General features: G+C 39.5%; 1 protein-coding gene across 1 annotated transcript in view; it reads right to left on the reverse strand.

Annotated features, from left to right (window-relative positions):
- Window positions 1–277: 277 nt before the first annotated feature.
- si:ch211-63b16.4 (uncharacterized) overlaps window positions 278–15,756 on the reverse strand; it is a 48,109-nt gene continuing 32,630 nt past the window's right edge. The window contains exons 15-21 of the mRNA XM_049464145.1: window positions 7,025–7,776; window positions 3,951–4,127; window positions 3,288–3,383; window positions 2,942–2,989; window positions 2,616–2,856; window positions 2,174–2,315; window positions 278–547 (exon numbers count right to left, since the gene is read on the reverse strand). Of these exons, the coding sequence (XP_049320102.1) occupies window positions 415–547; window positions 2,174–2,315; window positions 2,616–2,856; window positions 2,942–2,989; window positions 3,288–3,383; window positions 3,951–4,127; window positions 7,025–7,776 (1,589 nt within the window). The 3' untranslated portion in view covers window positions 278–414. The remainder of the gene's footprint in view (window positions 548–2,173; window positions 2,316–2,615; window positions 2,857–2,941; window positions 2,990–3,287; window positions 3,384–3,950; window positions 4,128–7,024; window positions 7,777–15,756) is intronic.

Raw genomic sequence — 15,756 nt, forward strand, 5'->3', positions numbered from 1 at the left:
GAACCTAAAATTGAGTTATTTGGAGGGCGTTATGCATGGCGGAAAAAGAACACAGCATTCCAAGACAAACCACTTGGAACACCTGGCCACAGTAAAATTTGGTGGTGGTTTCATCATGCTGTGGGGTGTGTGATCAGTGCAGGTACTGGGAATATTCTTAAAGTTAAGGGTTGCATGGATTCCAATCAATATTAGAACAATATTAAAAATAATGCTCAGTTTGCTGGTCTTTAGCTAAATATGTGCATGGCAGTGCCAAATAATTGCACTTTGCGTGAAATTGTCAACCAACAGTTTCCTTTATTATTAGTATTTATGTGTGTGATAACAGTATGATATGCAAGACATTTTACAAGATGATCTGACATCAATTATCAAATGTCCAATTCTTCTCCTCCTTAATCCTGGCGAGGCTCAGTGTATGTGTTCGAGTGAGAGGCCACACTTCCGGAGTGTACGGCAGACGTAGGGCATGGCATCCTGCAGAAACCACTCCCTCTTATACAGCACCAGCATCATGTCCAGCAGCAGACTGTGCTCCCTCCGCCTGTACAAACACATGTTTACACTATAGATACAAAAGTAAAGACTTTCGATTTAGAAAATTTAATTGCATTCAGCAACGAGATAAATGTTAATGAGGTCAGGATATTTAAAGATGATTACCACCTTACCTCAACCCCTACTCCTCAATCATCCCATCCAGAATTATTGGATGGAGCACCATTATTTCAGAGAACACAGATCCCTGCTCCACAGCTCATTGCTGGGTTGCTTTACAGACCTCTTACCCACACCTGTCAGCAATGGGTGCAACATAAATGGCTCGATGCATTCACTTGAAGGGGTGGTCACAACACTTGGAGACACTATTCTTTATTTGGAGTACTAGATTAATGATGTACATCAGGGGTGTCCAAACTTTTTTTTGTTGGGGGCCAGAAGGAGAAATATATTTGAAGTCACGGGCCACACTCTGTAATAAAACAAATAATGAAATATACCACTTTAAATAATACTTTTTTTTCCTGATTATTTCATTTACACACCATTTTATTTGACTAATTATCTTTATCTTTGACAGTGTTGTGTAAACTAAGATTTTTCAAATTGATGTTTAATTTTATGATGTCTTTTAATATAAAACTCCTTAATTCCGGCAACTTTTAGACTCTTTGGCTCGTTTTTCTGCGCTAGAAATGCACACCCTTTCCGCTTTTAGACTCTTTTGCCCCGTTTTTCTGCGCTAGAAATATGCTCCCTCTCTGACTCTTTGGCCCGTTTCTGACACCTAGCGTTCAAACTTTGAATCTCACATTATAAAAACCTGCTTAACAGCGGGCCAACTTTCATTCTATTTCTAAAATACCTCGCGGGCCGCTTTAAAAAAGGAAAAAGTTTGGACACCCCTGATTACATTAATATAGTATTGCAACAACTGTTGATTCTGAAACAGGTCTGAAATCAGCCCAGAACTACACTGGAGGAGCTGGTCAATGACCTGAATAGAGCTGGTGAAAGAAGGATGAGTACAACCCCAAGCAACTGTGAAGCATGGGGGTGGAAACATCATACTTTGTACTTTTCTGCGAAGGTGACAAGACGACTGCACTTTATAAAAGGTCCAGTATGGTGAGACTTTGACAAACATCCTCCCTGAAGATGAGTCATGACTGGGTCGTCCAGCATGACAATGACATGAAACACACAGCCAGGGCAACTAAGAGAGTGACTCCCTAAGATGTTATTTCTGGTCCTGGAGTGGCTATAAAAAAATCTTTAAATGGACCTGAAACTCAATGTTGCCCAGCAACTGACCCAAAACCTGAAAGATCTGAAGAAGATCTGTATGGAGGAGTGGGATAAATCCCTGCTACAGAGTGTGCATAGTTGGTCAACAATTACAGGAAATAATTAAGATTAGAACCTCTATAATTGTAAACAAAGGTTTATTTACCAAATATTAATATTATTATGCAATAATACAATGTGATTTTCTGGATTTTGGTTTTAGATTCTGTGTCTCTCAAAATTGAAGTGTACGTACAATTAAAATGGCAGTCCTCTCCATTCTTTGTAGATTTTCCCCACTCTATCTACAGACACATTCTGTTTATTTAAAATTCTCTTGTACTTATTGTGCATTTGAGTAAATGTTGTGAAATCTACCCACAGCTGTTTGTAGAGTTGGGGCTTGTGCAGTGCTGGGTCACAGTGGCAGGTGTGTAAGGTTGGCTCAGTCGATCTGTCTACGAATCCACCGTCAGAAGAAGATTCAGGAAAGCCAGAACACAAACTAAAGCAGCTCTTATAGCCTAAATGGAGCAAAAAAAGCATACAGAATTTCAGGTGCAAATGTGGTAAACATATTTAAAAAAAAACTATTCGCATTTAATTAGTGTAAAAAGTTAAAGTGTTAAAGTGATCATTTAGCGTGAAATCCAGCGCACTTTTTCAGACCAGTTAATCACCTGCATAATTAAATAGATGGCATTGCAGAATACAGTCCATGCTACAGGACTCTACTACTGGTTTTAACCATCCTGCAATAATCTTGCATGAATACTCCACAGTAAACACTGTAGAACTACAGAAGCAGTGTGTGTGGGTCTCACCTTGTGGAAGGTTTGTGCTACACTGTTGGGAGACACAGTGTGACATGAGCATCATCTCTGCGTTTGTGGTGACAGTGTGTGTGTTTGAGGAGGAAGAGTGTGTGTCTGTTTGTGTGTGAGAGGTATGTCTGTCAGTGCGAGTGTGTGTATCCATGCTGCAGCGGCACCCTAAGCAGGCCCTGGAGTTATCCTTCAGAAGAGCTTCCAGTCTAGCCTTTAGCTCAGCATTCTCTGAACATACCTGCAGGGGGCAGTAAACACACACACACAGCTTTAAGCATATGCTGTGGTCATCATTTGAAAAATGAGTGGATTGAATGACTCACTTTTTCATAGCAGGTATTGGTGTTGTGGATGTGAGAGATGAGCTCGGCCTAAACACCAGAACAGGATTTAAAGCAGTATTAAGGAAAATTGCTATTGTTGGTAGGTGTTATACACATTTTGAGCCTTTCCACAAGGAAACATTTTACACATGCTAAAACTGCCTGTTACAGTCAGTGAAGTATCAACATAATAGGAAATCTACAGTTTTAAGACAAACGTCAACACCTCTGGTGTTTAATAAACACTATATGTGGTAACTTTTAACACTATCAGCTAGTACTGATTTAACACTGGAAAATTTAGTGTGTACACAATATTGTTTAAAATGAGAAGAAGAAATCTGACCTTTTCTTTCTGCAGCTGAGTGATGGACAGAGCAGCTCTCTCTCTCAGTCCCTCACACTCCTCTCTCACTCGGTTCAGCTCCGACAGAAGGTGCTCCTAAAACCCACAGTATTACTGAACTACTAACCTCATATAAGTGTCAGCCAAAAACAACTGGTGACCACAGAGGTACTGATGATCAGATTTTTTGTTATAACTTTTTTTTTAATACTGAAAGGTTTATGGGTCTTATTAAAAAGGGACCTGCTTCGATGTCAGCCTGTATATAATCTGCTTTTGCTGCTTAAGACAGATAATCTGAGTTAAAACTAAATGTTATGCATCTAGTTTTATTTTTAGATGTTCTGTTTCTAGATCAGATTGCAGATATTTTAAGCTAAATGTCAGATTCTAAAGGTGATCCTCATGTTTAACAGATTCAGTGAGGTTCAGATAATTTAAACCAAAAAGTTCTAATTAGATTCATGTGTCCTCTACACATTTTTTACTGGGTTTCTGGAATAGCGCTGGATTGAACCCCAGATGGTATCAGTGGTCCCTGTTTGCCTGTAGGACCTAGATTTCCCCCTGGGGTTTGTAAAAAGACCTAATTATATTTCCGGTCACATTTACCATCACATGCAGTGCTTCCTCCTCTGTGTGTGTGTGTGTGTGTGTGTGTACCGTTTGTGAATGGAGGCTGGTGATGCGTTGTGCACTCATGTTCCTCTCTCTTTCCAGCTCTTCCTGGAGTTCTAGGGCATTCTGAGTGAAGTGGTCCCTCTCACACTGGAGTGTGTATGCAAGTGCTTTCTCCTGCTGAATACACACTCTCAGATAGGCTTTTAGGGCCTCCACCTCCTTTACACACACACACACACACACACACTAACTGATACGATTATAAAATAATAACTGACAAATACTTAATGCACCAATTTAAACACAACTTTTCTTATAGGGTTAGTAAGATCAGGTAGATGGAGATCTGATTGTAAAGTCTAGGTTTTGCCATTAGTTGTTGTGAATCTGAAAGATTACTGTCACTATTTGTATCTGTATTTGGTTTGGTGGAAGTATCAGCGTGACATTATGCAGATATGTACAGTGTACTGGGGGCTCTATATTAGGGATCTATAGAGCACTTGTCGGTTGCAGATCGAGCAGCTGGATTTAGGGTGTGCCGGTGTATCTTTGGTATCATGAAGGCATGAAATAATTCTCTTAATTAATCATGAAATAACCCAAATCAGTGAGTCAGTGATAAACCTACAAATGTTAAGAGGCAGGTGCGCTCTGACTTGGACTTGGTGCGTTCAGATTTTAACAACGCTGTTCTTTTTGCTACACTGTTTAAGCTGTCTACACTGGTTAAAGGTGAGTACTTGGTTAAAGGTGGGGACTTGGTTAAAGGTGGGTACTTGGTTAAAGGTGGGTACTTGACTAAAGGTGGGTACTTGGCCAAAGGTTTTGTCACAGATTTAGCAGTAAGTAGTGATAAAGTGATTATAGTTGGAGACTTCAACATTAATTTCGAAAAGTTGGATGATCCATTAAAAAAGCATTCACATCCATTTTAGACTCAGTTGGTATTATTCAAAATATAACAGGACCTACTCTTTACTGTAATCATACTCTGGATTTAGTTTTGACCCTGGGTTTGAGCATAGATAACCTGAATATTCGTTCTCAAACCTCCGCAATTTCAGATCATTACCTTCTTTCATTTAATTTACATCTTAGTCATAATATACGTACATCCCCTAGCTACTCTGTAAAACGTTCAATTACGCCTTTTACAGCCCAACAATTTACAGATAAGCTTCCCGATTTATCATCTATAATGTACTCTCCTGTAGAACCAGTAGAACTAGACAAACTAACCGAAGGGTTAGAAAATACCTTTCGCTCTACCTTAGATGTTGTAGCTCCCCTTAAACATAAAATAGAGAGAGAGAAAAAGCTCGCACCGTGGTACAATGATCAAACTCGTACCTTAAAGCAGTTAGTACGAAATTTAGAGCGTAAATATCTATCAACTAAACTGGAAGTTTTTCACTCTGCGTGGAAAGACAGTCTTGTTAAATATAGAAAAGAACTTGAAAAACAATTGAAAACATTCGGGATAAAATTAAACAGATAAACAGACAAATATTACATCCTCTCTGTCATCTGGTCTGGCTGATCTAGAACAAAACCCTGTCACCGAAGTTAGGTTGGAAGTCTTTAACCCACTTCCACAGCTGGAACTAGAGAAAATGATCTCCTCTTCAAACAGCACAACCTGCACACTTGATGCAGTTCCCACTGTGTCCATTACATGGCTTGTTACCAACAATTGCACTTCTTTTGGTTTTCTTTTAACAGTGTTTTTCTTTTTGTCACTCTTCCATAAAGGCCAGACTTTTGAAGTGCAGGACTTATGGTTTACAGTGACTTAGACTTAGACTGATCATGGGCCTTTTTGCTGTTTTCACTGGCCAGTGCTCTCCTTAACCAAGTCCCCACCTTTAACCAAGTCCCCACCTTCAACCAAGTCCCCAGATTGGTTAAAGGTGGGGACTTGGTTGAAGGTGGGGACTTGGTTAAAGGTGGGTACTTGGTTAAAGGTGGGGACTTGGTTGAAGGTGGGTACTTGGTTAAAGGTGGGGACTTGGTTAAAGGTGGGGACTTGGTTGAAAGTGGGGACTTGGTTAAAGGTGGGGACTTGGTTAAAGGTGGGGACTTGGTTGAAGGTGGGGACTTGGTTGAAGGTGGGGACTTGGTTGTAGGTGGGTACTTGGTTAAAGGTGGGGACTTGGTTGAAGGTGGGGACTTGGTTGAAGGTGGGGACTTGGTTAAAGGTGGGTACTTGGTTAAAGGTGGGGACTTGGTTGAAGGTGGGGACTTGGTTGAAGGTGGGGACTTGGTTGAAAGGTGGGGACTTGGTTAAAGGTGGGTACTTGGTTAAAGGTGGGCACTTGGTTGAAGGTGGGGACTTGGTTAAAGGTGGGGACTTGGTTGAAGGTGGGGACTTGGTTAAAGGTGGGGACTTGGTTAAAGGTGGGTACTTGGTTAAAGGTGGGGACTTGGTTGAAGGTGGGAACTTGGTTAAAGGCCTTTTTGGCCTAAATGCAAAGTGCTGTGTGTGGCAGATATGTAATCTGCTCATCACCCTGGAACACCATCCCCACTGTGAAACATGGTGGTGGTACCATCAAGCTGTGAGGATACTGTTCTTCAGCAGTTATTATGTAAAGAAAATGGGTAAAAATCTCGGTCTTTAGATGTGCAAAGCCTGTAGCTGGTACACTTTTGCACATCAATCCTTTTAGATTTACTTTGTTTTGGTCTATCATGTACATTTAAATCTCAATAAAATACATTTACACTTTTTCAATGTGAAAACGTTCAAGGTGTATGAATACAAGCACTGTTATAAAGAGCTGTGGGCCTACTGTGGGCTTTGGGAACATTGCTCTTGAGATCTACTGTATCTGTTTAATTGTTAATAACATATTAGAGAGAATGAGGTACTTTCCGGGGACAGTAAGTGTTTTGACTCTCCGAAAGTGAATGTAACTCTAATTCTGTGGCTTTTGAAAGCAGTTTAATGTAGAGAAGGTAAAGTCTGGGACCAGTTTTGGTATTTTATGTTCTCAATGATCAGAGAAACTGATCTAAAACCAGCTCTGTTTCTTTCTAATCTGACCCAGGGTTCCCTTTTCCCCAAAGAAAAACATAAATTCCTGTTTCAGCATGAACTCTTGGTTCTTTACCTCTGCGCTCTTTTCTTTGTGTGGGGTGTAGGATTCCTTTCTTCCTGAGTCATCCCCCTTTGGTCGCCCTCCTCTATTCCAGTCTTCTGCTTTTTCTTCTTCACCCCCCTCTCTCTCCTTTCCTTCTCTGTCTATTCCCTTTCTCTCACACTCAGAATCAGAATTGCCTTTAGAATTGCTCTCCTCTATTGCTGTCTTTCTGCCCTCTTTCATAATCCCTCTCCCCATTACAACTATGTCACTCTTTTCTCTTCTTTCTTTAATGCTTTCTCTCCCCTCTCTTTTTCCAGTTCTGCTCTCTCTCCCCTCTCCAATGTTTTCCTTTTCTTTTCTTACACTTTCTCCTCCCTGTCCTGTGCTTTGTTTGTCTCTAACTCTCCTTTTCTCCTCTTTTATGCTCTTTCCATCCTCTCTCCTGCTCTTTCTCCCCCCTCTGCCACTCTCTCTCTCCTCCTTCACACTCTCTCTCTCCTCTCTCACACACTCTCTCTCCTCTCTCACGTTCTCTCTCTCCTCTCCTCCTCGTGTCTTCAGCTCCTCCTCCAGCTCAGTCACTCTCTGGCTCAGGCTGTCTCGATCTTTCTTCACCTGAACTATGAACTTGTCGTACTCCTCCCTGATCTTTCGCTCCTGTCTGCAGTTGGGGCACTCTGGGGCAGCAGAGTGGGCAAGTGAGGTGCCCAGTGAGGATGAGGACAGAACAGAGGTTGGGAGGCAGTGGGACAGCGGGACAGTACCTTTCAGAACACACACTGCAACAAACAACTAGTATTAATCTCTCACCCTCAGCTGACCAACATTACATATCCAAAATATCTGGAGAACACAGAGCGGCAAAAAAGTATTTGCCCCCTTACAGATTACTTTTATCATACTTACATTTTTCAGATTATCAAACAATTTTTAACATCAGACAAAGACAAACAGAGTAAATAAAGAATCATACTTTTTAAAGGATGATTTAATTTATTAAGGGAAAAAAGAATTCTAAACCAACCTGGCCCAACCTGATTACCTGTAGAATCAAGGAATCATTTACAGTACCAACCTCCTGAACCAGTTCTGCTTAACTACAAGCACAATTCCTGCTTTACTCTCAAACTGCAGTCCTAAATACCCTTTTTTCAAAACACTAAACACAATTTTATGAAGAAAATCTCTAGTTTTCATGAGGAACACACTGTTATTTAAAACTCTAATGTTAATTACTCTACTGTGCACACTGACTCGTCACATGGGCAAACACCTGTTACACAGGTTTACAATTAGCAATAGAGCTTTAGCATGAAAGAGAAACAGGTGAACTCAGTCAAATTAGGGCAGGTACACTGCAGCATCCATCATCCAGACTTTCAGAAATGAGAATAGATAAGAAGTCTAATCTCAATGTAAACTTGCCTTTGGACTGAAAACTGCACAAAAACACATTTTGTCATTACAACACAAAAACCTGGATCCACATCAACGAATTCTTTAAAAACATATGTTCTCTGTTCCAGAGCTACATATAGTCAGTGACTGTGCCTCATGTCAAAATACTAAAAGCTAGTGACATTACAGAAACAGCATAACAATTTTCTTTTTTATAATTTTTTATGAAAAAATGTATTTGAGTTTGGTTACCTGTACTTTACAAGAGTGATTATTTTTAAACCCAATCCAAGCAGACCTCTTTGTATATATCTGTGTCACTGACAGCACCTGGTTAAGTCTAATGCTAAGAACCAGGCTTAACATAGCCTCTTATTTATTAATAATAATCTGTATATTTTAAATTGTGTATTAGTTATAATAGCTTTACACCTGCTATTGTTGCAGAAGCAGAAGTTATATACTGTATTTAAGGTTTGGAACATGAGGTAGTTAATTTTGACATGCTGTATTAAAGCAACTGTAAATAAGATAAGAAAGATCCAGAATTGTGTGAGTGGGGAAACTTGTTTGTTTATAAAATATAAGCATGTTTTAAAACATGATAATTAAATGTATATTGTGTGATAGCAACATGAATAGTATGAACAGTATAGTCCACAACAGACAGGTGTTGTTTTAAGCATATTTAGAGTTTTGAAAATGTGAGTACAGATTGGACAAAAGCATTTTAGCGACTGTAAAAAAAACTGTAAATACCTCATGTTCCAAATTTGAATTACAGTATATAACTACTGCTTCTGCAACAATCGCAGATGTAAAGCTATTATAACTATTTTGAGGCTATTTTAAGCCTAGTTCTTAGCATTAGACTTAACCAGGTGCTGTCATATATAAAAAGAGGTCTGTTTGGACTGACTGTGGCCAGTGTAGCACATAGAGAGAGAGAGAAAATAAAATAGATCTGGATGGGAGTTAAGTAATAGTTAAATCCAGGAAAAGGTTTAGTTAAACCAGGACAAGGCAGAGGAAGAGTTGGGTCAGGATAAAGGAGAGGAACAAAAGTGTGAAAAGATTCTCTATTCATTACTCAGGTAGAAGTTTAGATACTAGGGTTTAAATTACTTCTGTAAGAGTTAAAGTATAAACTTTTACTCAAGTAAAATTGTAAAAGTAAACCAATAGGGTGTCTGAATGGTATATGTTTATACTTCTCATCCAATCACAATCAGATTCACTCTAGATGGAGAGATTTATCCGGATATTGAACGATAAGAAGCCGGAATGAAAACGAGGCTATTTTTGAAAATGTAAGGAGTATAAAGTAACCAACATTTCTACTTAAGTAATGTATCAAAGTATTTGTTGTTCTTTATTTGACACCTCTAGAAATAAATAGTTGCTGCAGGATGAGAGAGAGGGAGACGAGTAAGAATGTGTGGTGATGGTGTTCAAATAAAAGTAAGGATTATTTTTGTATTTGTGTAATTTCATTGTGCACATATGGAACTAAGGCTAATGACGTCTATAATAATATTTTTTGTAGAGTTTGACAACAATGTCATGTCTCTACTGTTTTTTGTTACTGAATGGATGGCCAGAGACTATTTTTGTCTACACTATAGTTCTATAAAATGAATATTCTTTAAAACAAATATCAATTACCAAGTATCAAGCACACATTTGAAATTCAAGTACATTTTTTTTATTTTATTTAAATAAATTAAATTAAAGTATTTACAGTATTCCCCAGTATTACATTTATTACACACAGGTCAAATGATTATTATTAGAGTATAATTATTATTTTAAATAATTATTATTATGAGTGAATGTATAATGTTTTTTTAACATTCATTAAAAAGCTGTCTGACCAGTGGTGTTTTTCCACACACTGACATCACTCCCTTACACTATCACATCACTGCACACGGTATCACCAAGTCAATCACCGGAATATTGATCACACCTGTTTACAACACAATATATATATATATATTGCCACTTCTCACTGAGTATTGACGGATTAATTCTTGTACAAAGCGTTTTCCTTGCCTGTGTTAGCTCTTCTTGTTTTTCAACCATGCTTTTTTGTATTTTCTGGCCCTGATTATCATTTGCCCTCTGGTACTGCCTTGCTGTGTATGAACTTTGGACTGTTTATCATGTAAGGAATTACTTGTGCTTACTCCCACTTGCTGTTGTTTACCATGTTTACTGATCATTTTCACTACTTTTTTGGCCACTTTTTGTTTGCTGCAGTTCTGTCCAGCCATGACAAGTGGGCCAAAATTCCTTTACAGTTAAAGACTCATTTCTCACTTTTAGATTTGCTTTAGGTGTGGGAGTCAAATACTTTTTCACATATGGCCAGGTTGGTTTGGATAGATTTGCTCCCCTAATAAACGAAATAATAACTGATTTTCACTGATTTTTATATTTACTTAAATCTAAGCATTAAAAAAATAAAAAACAAAAGACTCTAGGAATCTATAGAAAGGCATATGCTTTTTTTATGGCACTGTAGATGTAGTGGTATGAAACCTCTGATCATTTTCATGATTTAACTTTAAAAATCATTGACTGTTTAGATCAGCAATTTCAGTTAAATATGTCATATAGCAGATGAACACAGTAATATTTGAGAAGTGAAATTAAACTTATAAGATTTTCAGAAAGTGTGCAATAATTCTTTAAACAAAATTAGATAGTTGCCTACATTTGGGCTCCCATGTTGTTTCATAGATTAGAATACCTTTATTTTTTGGATAAAAAAAATATTTGAAAAGCTCATTGACCCTTGACCTACCTACACAGGTGAATTCAATTATGAGAAAGGGTTAAAGAGCCAATCACAAGTTTTTCTCCTGTCTGAAGAGTGGCAAAATGGGAGCCTGAAAACACAACTTTCAAATGACCTGAAAACAAAGATTGTTCAACATCATTTAGGGGAAAGATACAAAAAGCTCTTTCAGAGATTTCAGCTGTCAGTTTCCAGTTTGTCAGTATGCTAAAACACATTTAAACAAGTCAGCTTCATTTCTACTGCTATACTGTCATACACACTTTAATTCCTTATAAAACTGTAAACTTTAAGAACTTTAAGCACTCATTCACTTTACCAGCCTTAAGGTATTATACCACATTTGCATTACTGTTTATATGGGTTCTGTTAATACTTGTACTGTCATTCCATCGTAATCACCCCCCCCCCCCCCACATCACTATTGCATCGTCTTCTGTCTCAGGAGGTGGAAAAAGTACTGAAAATTTGTAGTTAAGTTAAGGTACCTTTACTTTGCTAAAATTCTAGTTAAGTAAAAGTAACCATCTAAAAGTAAAAGTTAAAAAGTACTCAATTTAAGTTACATAGTTACTTTTTAATTATTTGATGTAAAAAAGTACAACAAATCGTACATTAAATCATTTTTAATGAACTATTATTCCACATAATAAGTTGGACCTTTAAGGCAGTATTTGTTCAGACCATCGCATAAAACATTTTCAAGAACAAGTGGTATAGGTTTCTATGATCCAATTTTTTTCTTTACTGTTAAAAATTTATGGTCATATATGTGACTATAAACCATATTTTTTATAGTTTTACAGTTCATTATATATTTAATTTTATTTTCTTTAACTGCTATTTACATGTTTTTTAACATTTAAGCAGATTGTTTAATATTCCCATTAGGGCTGTCCTGGTAAAATAATTTTATTTTACCAGGACAGTAGTTTTATATGGTGGCTCAACACCGCAATATGCCTCCATTTAAGAAATATATAAATGTTTTTTATAAATACTTTTTCACATGCTTTTTTGTGGCTAATATATTTTTTGTTTACTAGCTAACGTGCTTCACACGTGCTTTACTCACCCAAATAAACTTAACGCTTAATCTAGGGCTCCTCAGAACAACAACAATTTGGAGCAGCTGCATATCAGCATGAATCGAGCATTTAAAGTGGCGCTCTGAGCTGAGTGAATGAATGAAAGAAAAGGCTTGAATTTAAAGCGCGAGATATCAATTAATTAAATATATTTAAATCATACTATAAATAACAGGTGTACAGAATTTTGACCCCCGGCAGAATCCGACTGTCCTTTGCGTGCAAACGCGTCTGGTAAACATGTGGGAGCTAGAGGTTACTCTCGCGCTGTCCTTTATTTTTTATGTGTAAATAATGCTTTATATTTATATTTCACCCAAAAACACAGCAAGATATAAAGCCAAACAAAGACTCTTGTTAGACAGTGCTAGTTAAACACAGCTTAATCGTAAAATCTGCAAAGATAACCATTTTCAAACCTGAATACCTTACATTTACACCTGCCGAAATGATACTCCTCCTCTGATCTCAGCACCCTTGGTGATGAAGAGCACAGCACAATCTCAAATTAGAATTAGCTTGGAGACGAATGTGACACTGAAGGTACAATTAAAAGTAAAATTATAATATTAAAAATGAAAAGAAAGCTAACTGGGAGGCCAGTTTAGGAAGCTCATGACCTGTAACAGGGCTGCTGGGATTATTATCAGTAATTTACATTTTTAACTTGCTCTAGTGCTCTAGTGCTCTAGTGTTAAATTATACAGTGTCCAGATTTTGCCGTAGAGCAGGGGTGTCCAAACCTTTTTTTTTGTTGGGGGCCAGAAGGAGAAATATATTTGAAGTCAGGGGCCACACTGCGTAATAAAACAAATAATGAAATATACCACTTTAAATAATATTTTTTTCCTGATTATTTCATTTACACACCATTTTACTTGACTAACTATCTTTATCTTTGACAGTGTTGTGTAAACTAAGATTTTTCAAATTGATGTTTAATTTCATGATGTCTTTTAATATAAAACTGCTTAATTACGGCAACTTTTAGACTCTTTGGCCCGTTTTACTGTGCTAGAAATGCGCACCCTCTCCGCCTTTAGACTCTTTGGCCTGTTTTACTGCGCTAGAAATGCGCACCCTCTCCGCTTTTAGACTCTTTGCCCCGTTTTACTGCGCTAGAAATGCGCATCCTCTCCGCTTTTAGACTCTTTGGCCCCATTTTTCTGCACTAGAAGTGCGCACTCTCTCCGCTTTTAGACTCTTTGGCCCATTTTTCTGCGCTAGAAATGCGCATCCTCTCCGCTTTTAGACTCTTTGGCCCCGTTTTTCTGCATTAGAAATGCGCACCCTCTCCGTTTTTAGACTCTTTGCCCCGTTTTCTGCGCTAGAAATGCGCACTCTCTCCGCTTTTAGACTCTTTTGCCCCATTTTTCTGCACTAGAAGTGCGCACTCTCTCCGCTTTTAGACTCTTTGGCCCGTTTTTCTGCGCTATAAATGCGCACTCTCCGCTTTTAGACTCTTTGGCCCGTTTTTCTGCGCTAGAAATGCGCACCCTCTCCGCTTTTAGACTGTTTGCCCCGTTTTCTGCGCTAGAAATGCGCACCCCCTCCGCTTTTAGACTCTTTGGCCCGTTTTTCTGTGCTAGAAATGTGCACCCTCTTCGCTTTTAGACTGTTTGCCCAGTTTTTCTGCGCAAGAAATGCGCATTTCTAACCCTTTCTGCGTTAGAAATGCGCTCTCTCTCCGCTTTTAGACTCTTTGGCCCGTTTTTCTGCACTAGAAATGCACACCCTCTCCGCTTTTAGACTGTTTGCCCCGTTTTCTGCGCTAGAAATGCGCACCCCCTCCGCTTTTAGACTCTTTGGCCCGTTTTTCTGTGCTAGAAATGTGCACCCTCTTCGCTTTTAGACTGTTTGCCCAGTTTTTCTGCGCAAGAAATGCGCATTTCTAACCCTTTCTGCGTTAGAAATGCGCTCTCTCTCCGCTTTTAGACTCTTTGGCCCGTTTTTCTGCGCTAGAAATGCGCACTCTCTCCGCTTTTAGACTCTTTGGCCCGTTTTTCTGCGCTAGAAATGCGCACCCTCTCCGCTTTTAGACTCTTAAAAGACTCGTTTTACTGCGCTGGAAATGCGCACTCTCTCCGCTTTTAGACTCTTTTGCCCCATTTTTCTGCGCTAGAAATGCGCACCCTCTCTGCTTTTATACTCTTTGGCCCGTTTTTCTGCGCTAGAAATGCGTACCCTCTCCGCTTTTAGACTCTTTGCCCCATTTTACTGCGCTAGAAATGCGCACCCTCTCCGCTTTTAGACTCTTTGGCCCATTTTTCTGCGCTAGAAATGCGCACCCTCTCCGCTTTTAGACTCTCTGGCCCGTTTTACTGCGCTGGAAATACGCACTCTCTCCGCTTTTAGACTCTTTTGCCCCATTTTTCTGCAGTAGAAGTGCGCACTCTCTCCGCTTTTAGACTCTTTTGCCCCGTATTTCTGCGTTAGAAATGCGCACTCTCTCCGCTTTTAGACTCTTTGGCCCGTTTTTCTGCGCTAGAAGTGCGCACCCTTTCCGCTTTTAGACTCTTTTGCCCCGTTTTCTGCGCTAGAAATGCGCACCCTCTCCGCTTTTAGACTCTTTTGCCCCGTTTTTCTGCGCTAGAAATGCGCACTCTCTCCGCTTTTAGACTCTTTTGCCCGTTTTTCTGCGCTAGAAGTGCGCACCCTTTCCGCTTTTAGACTCTTTTGCCCCGTTTTCTGCGCTAGAAATGCGCACCCTCTTCGCTTTTAGACTGTTTACCCCGTTTTCTGTGCTAGAAATGCGCACCCCCTCCACTTTTAGACTCCTTGGCCCGTTTTTCTGCACTAGAAATGCGCACCCTCTCCGCTTTTAGACTCTCTGGCCCGTTTTCTGCGTTAGAAATGCGCACTCTCTCCGCTTTTAGAGTCTTTGGCCCGTTTTTCTGCGCTAGAAGTGCGCACTCTCTCCGCTTTTAGACTCTTTGGCCCGTTTTTCTGCGCTAGAAATGCGCACCCTCTCCACTTTTAGACTGTTTGCCCCGTATTTCTGCGCTAGAAATGCACACCCTTTCCGCTTTTAGACTCTTTTGCCCCGTTTTCTGCGCTAGAAATGCGCACCCTCTCCGCTTTTAGACTTTTTTGCCCCGTTTTTCTGCGCTAGAAATGCGCACTCTCTCCGCTTTTAGACTCTTTTGCCCGTTTTTCTGCGCTAGAAATGCGCACCCTCTTCGCTTTTAGACTGTTTACCCCGTTTTCTGTGCTAGAAATGCGCACCCCCTCCACTTTTAGACTCCTTGGCCCGTTTTTCTGCACTAGAAATGCGCACCCTCTCCGCTTTTAGACTCTCTGGCCCGTTTTACTGCGCTGGAAATACGCACTCTCTCCGCTTTTAGACTCTTTTGCCCCATTTTTCTGCAGTAAAAGTGCGCACTCTCTCTGCTTTTAGACTCTTTTGCACCGTTTTCTGCGCTAGAAATGCGCACCCTCTCCACTTTTAGACTCTTTTGCACCGTTTTCTG

This window comes from Astyanax mexicanus, chromosome 14 (assembly GCF_023375975.1).
Source record: "Astyanax mexicanus isolate ESR-SI-001 chromosome 14, AstMex3_surface, whole genome shotgun sequence".
In the NCBI taxonomy this organism is placed as follows: Eukaryota; Metazoa; Chordata; class Actinopteri; order Characiformes; family Acestrorhamphidae; genus Astyanax; species Astyanax mexicanus.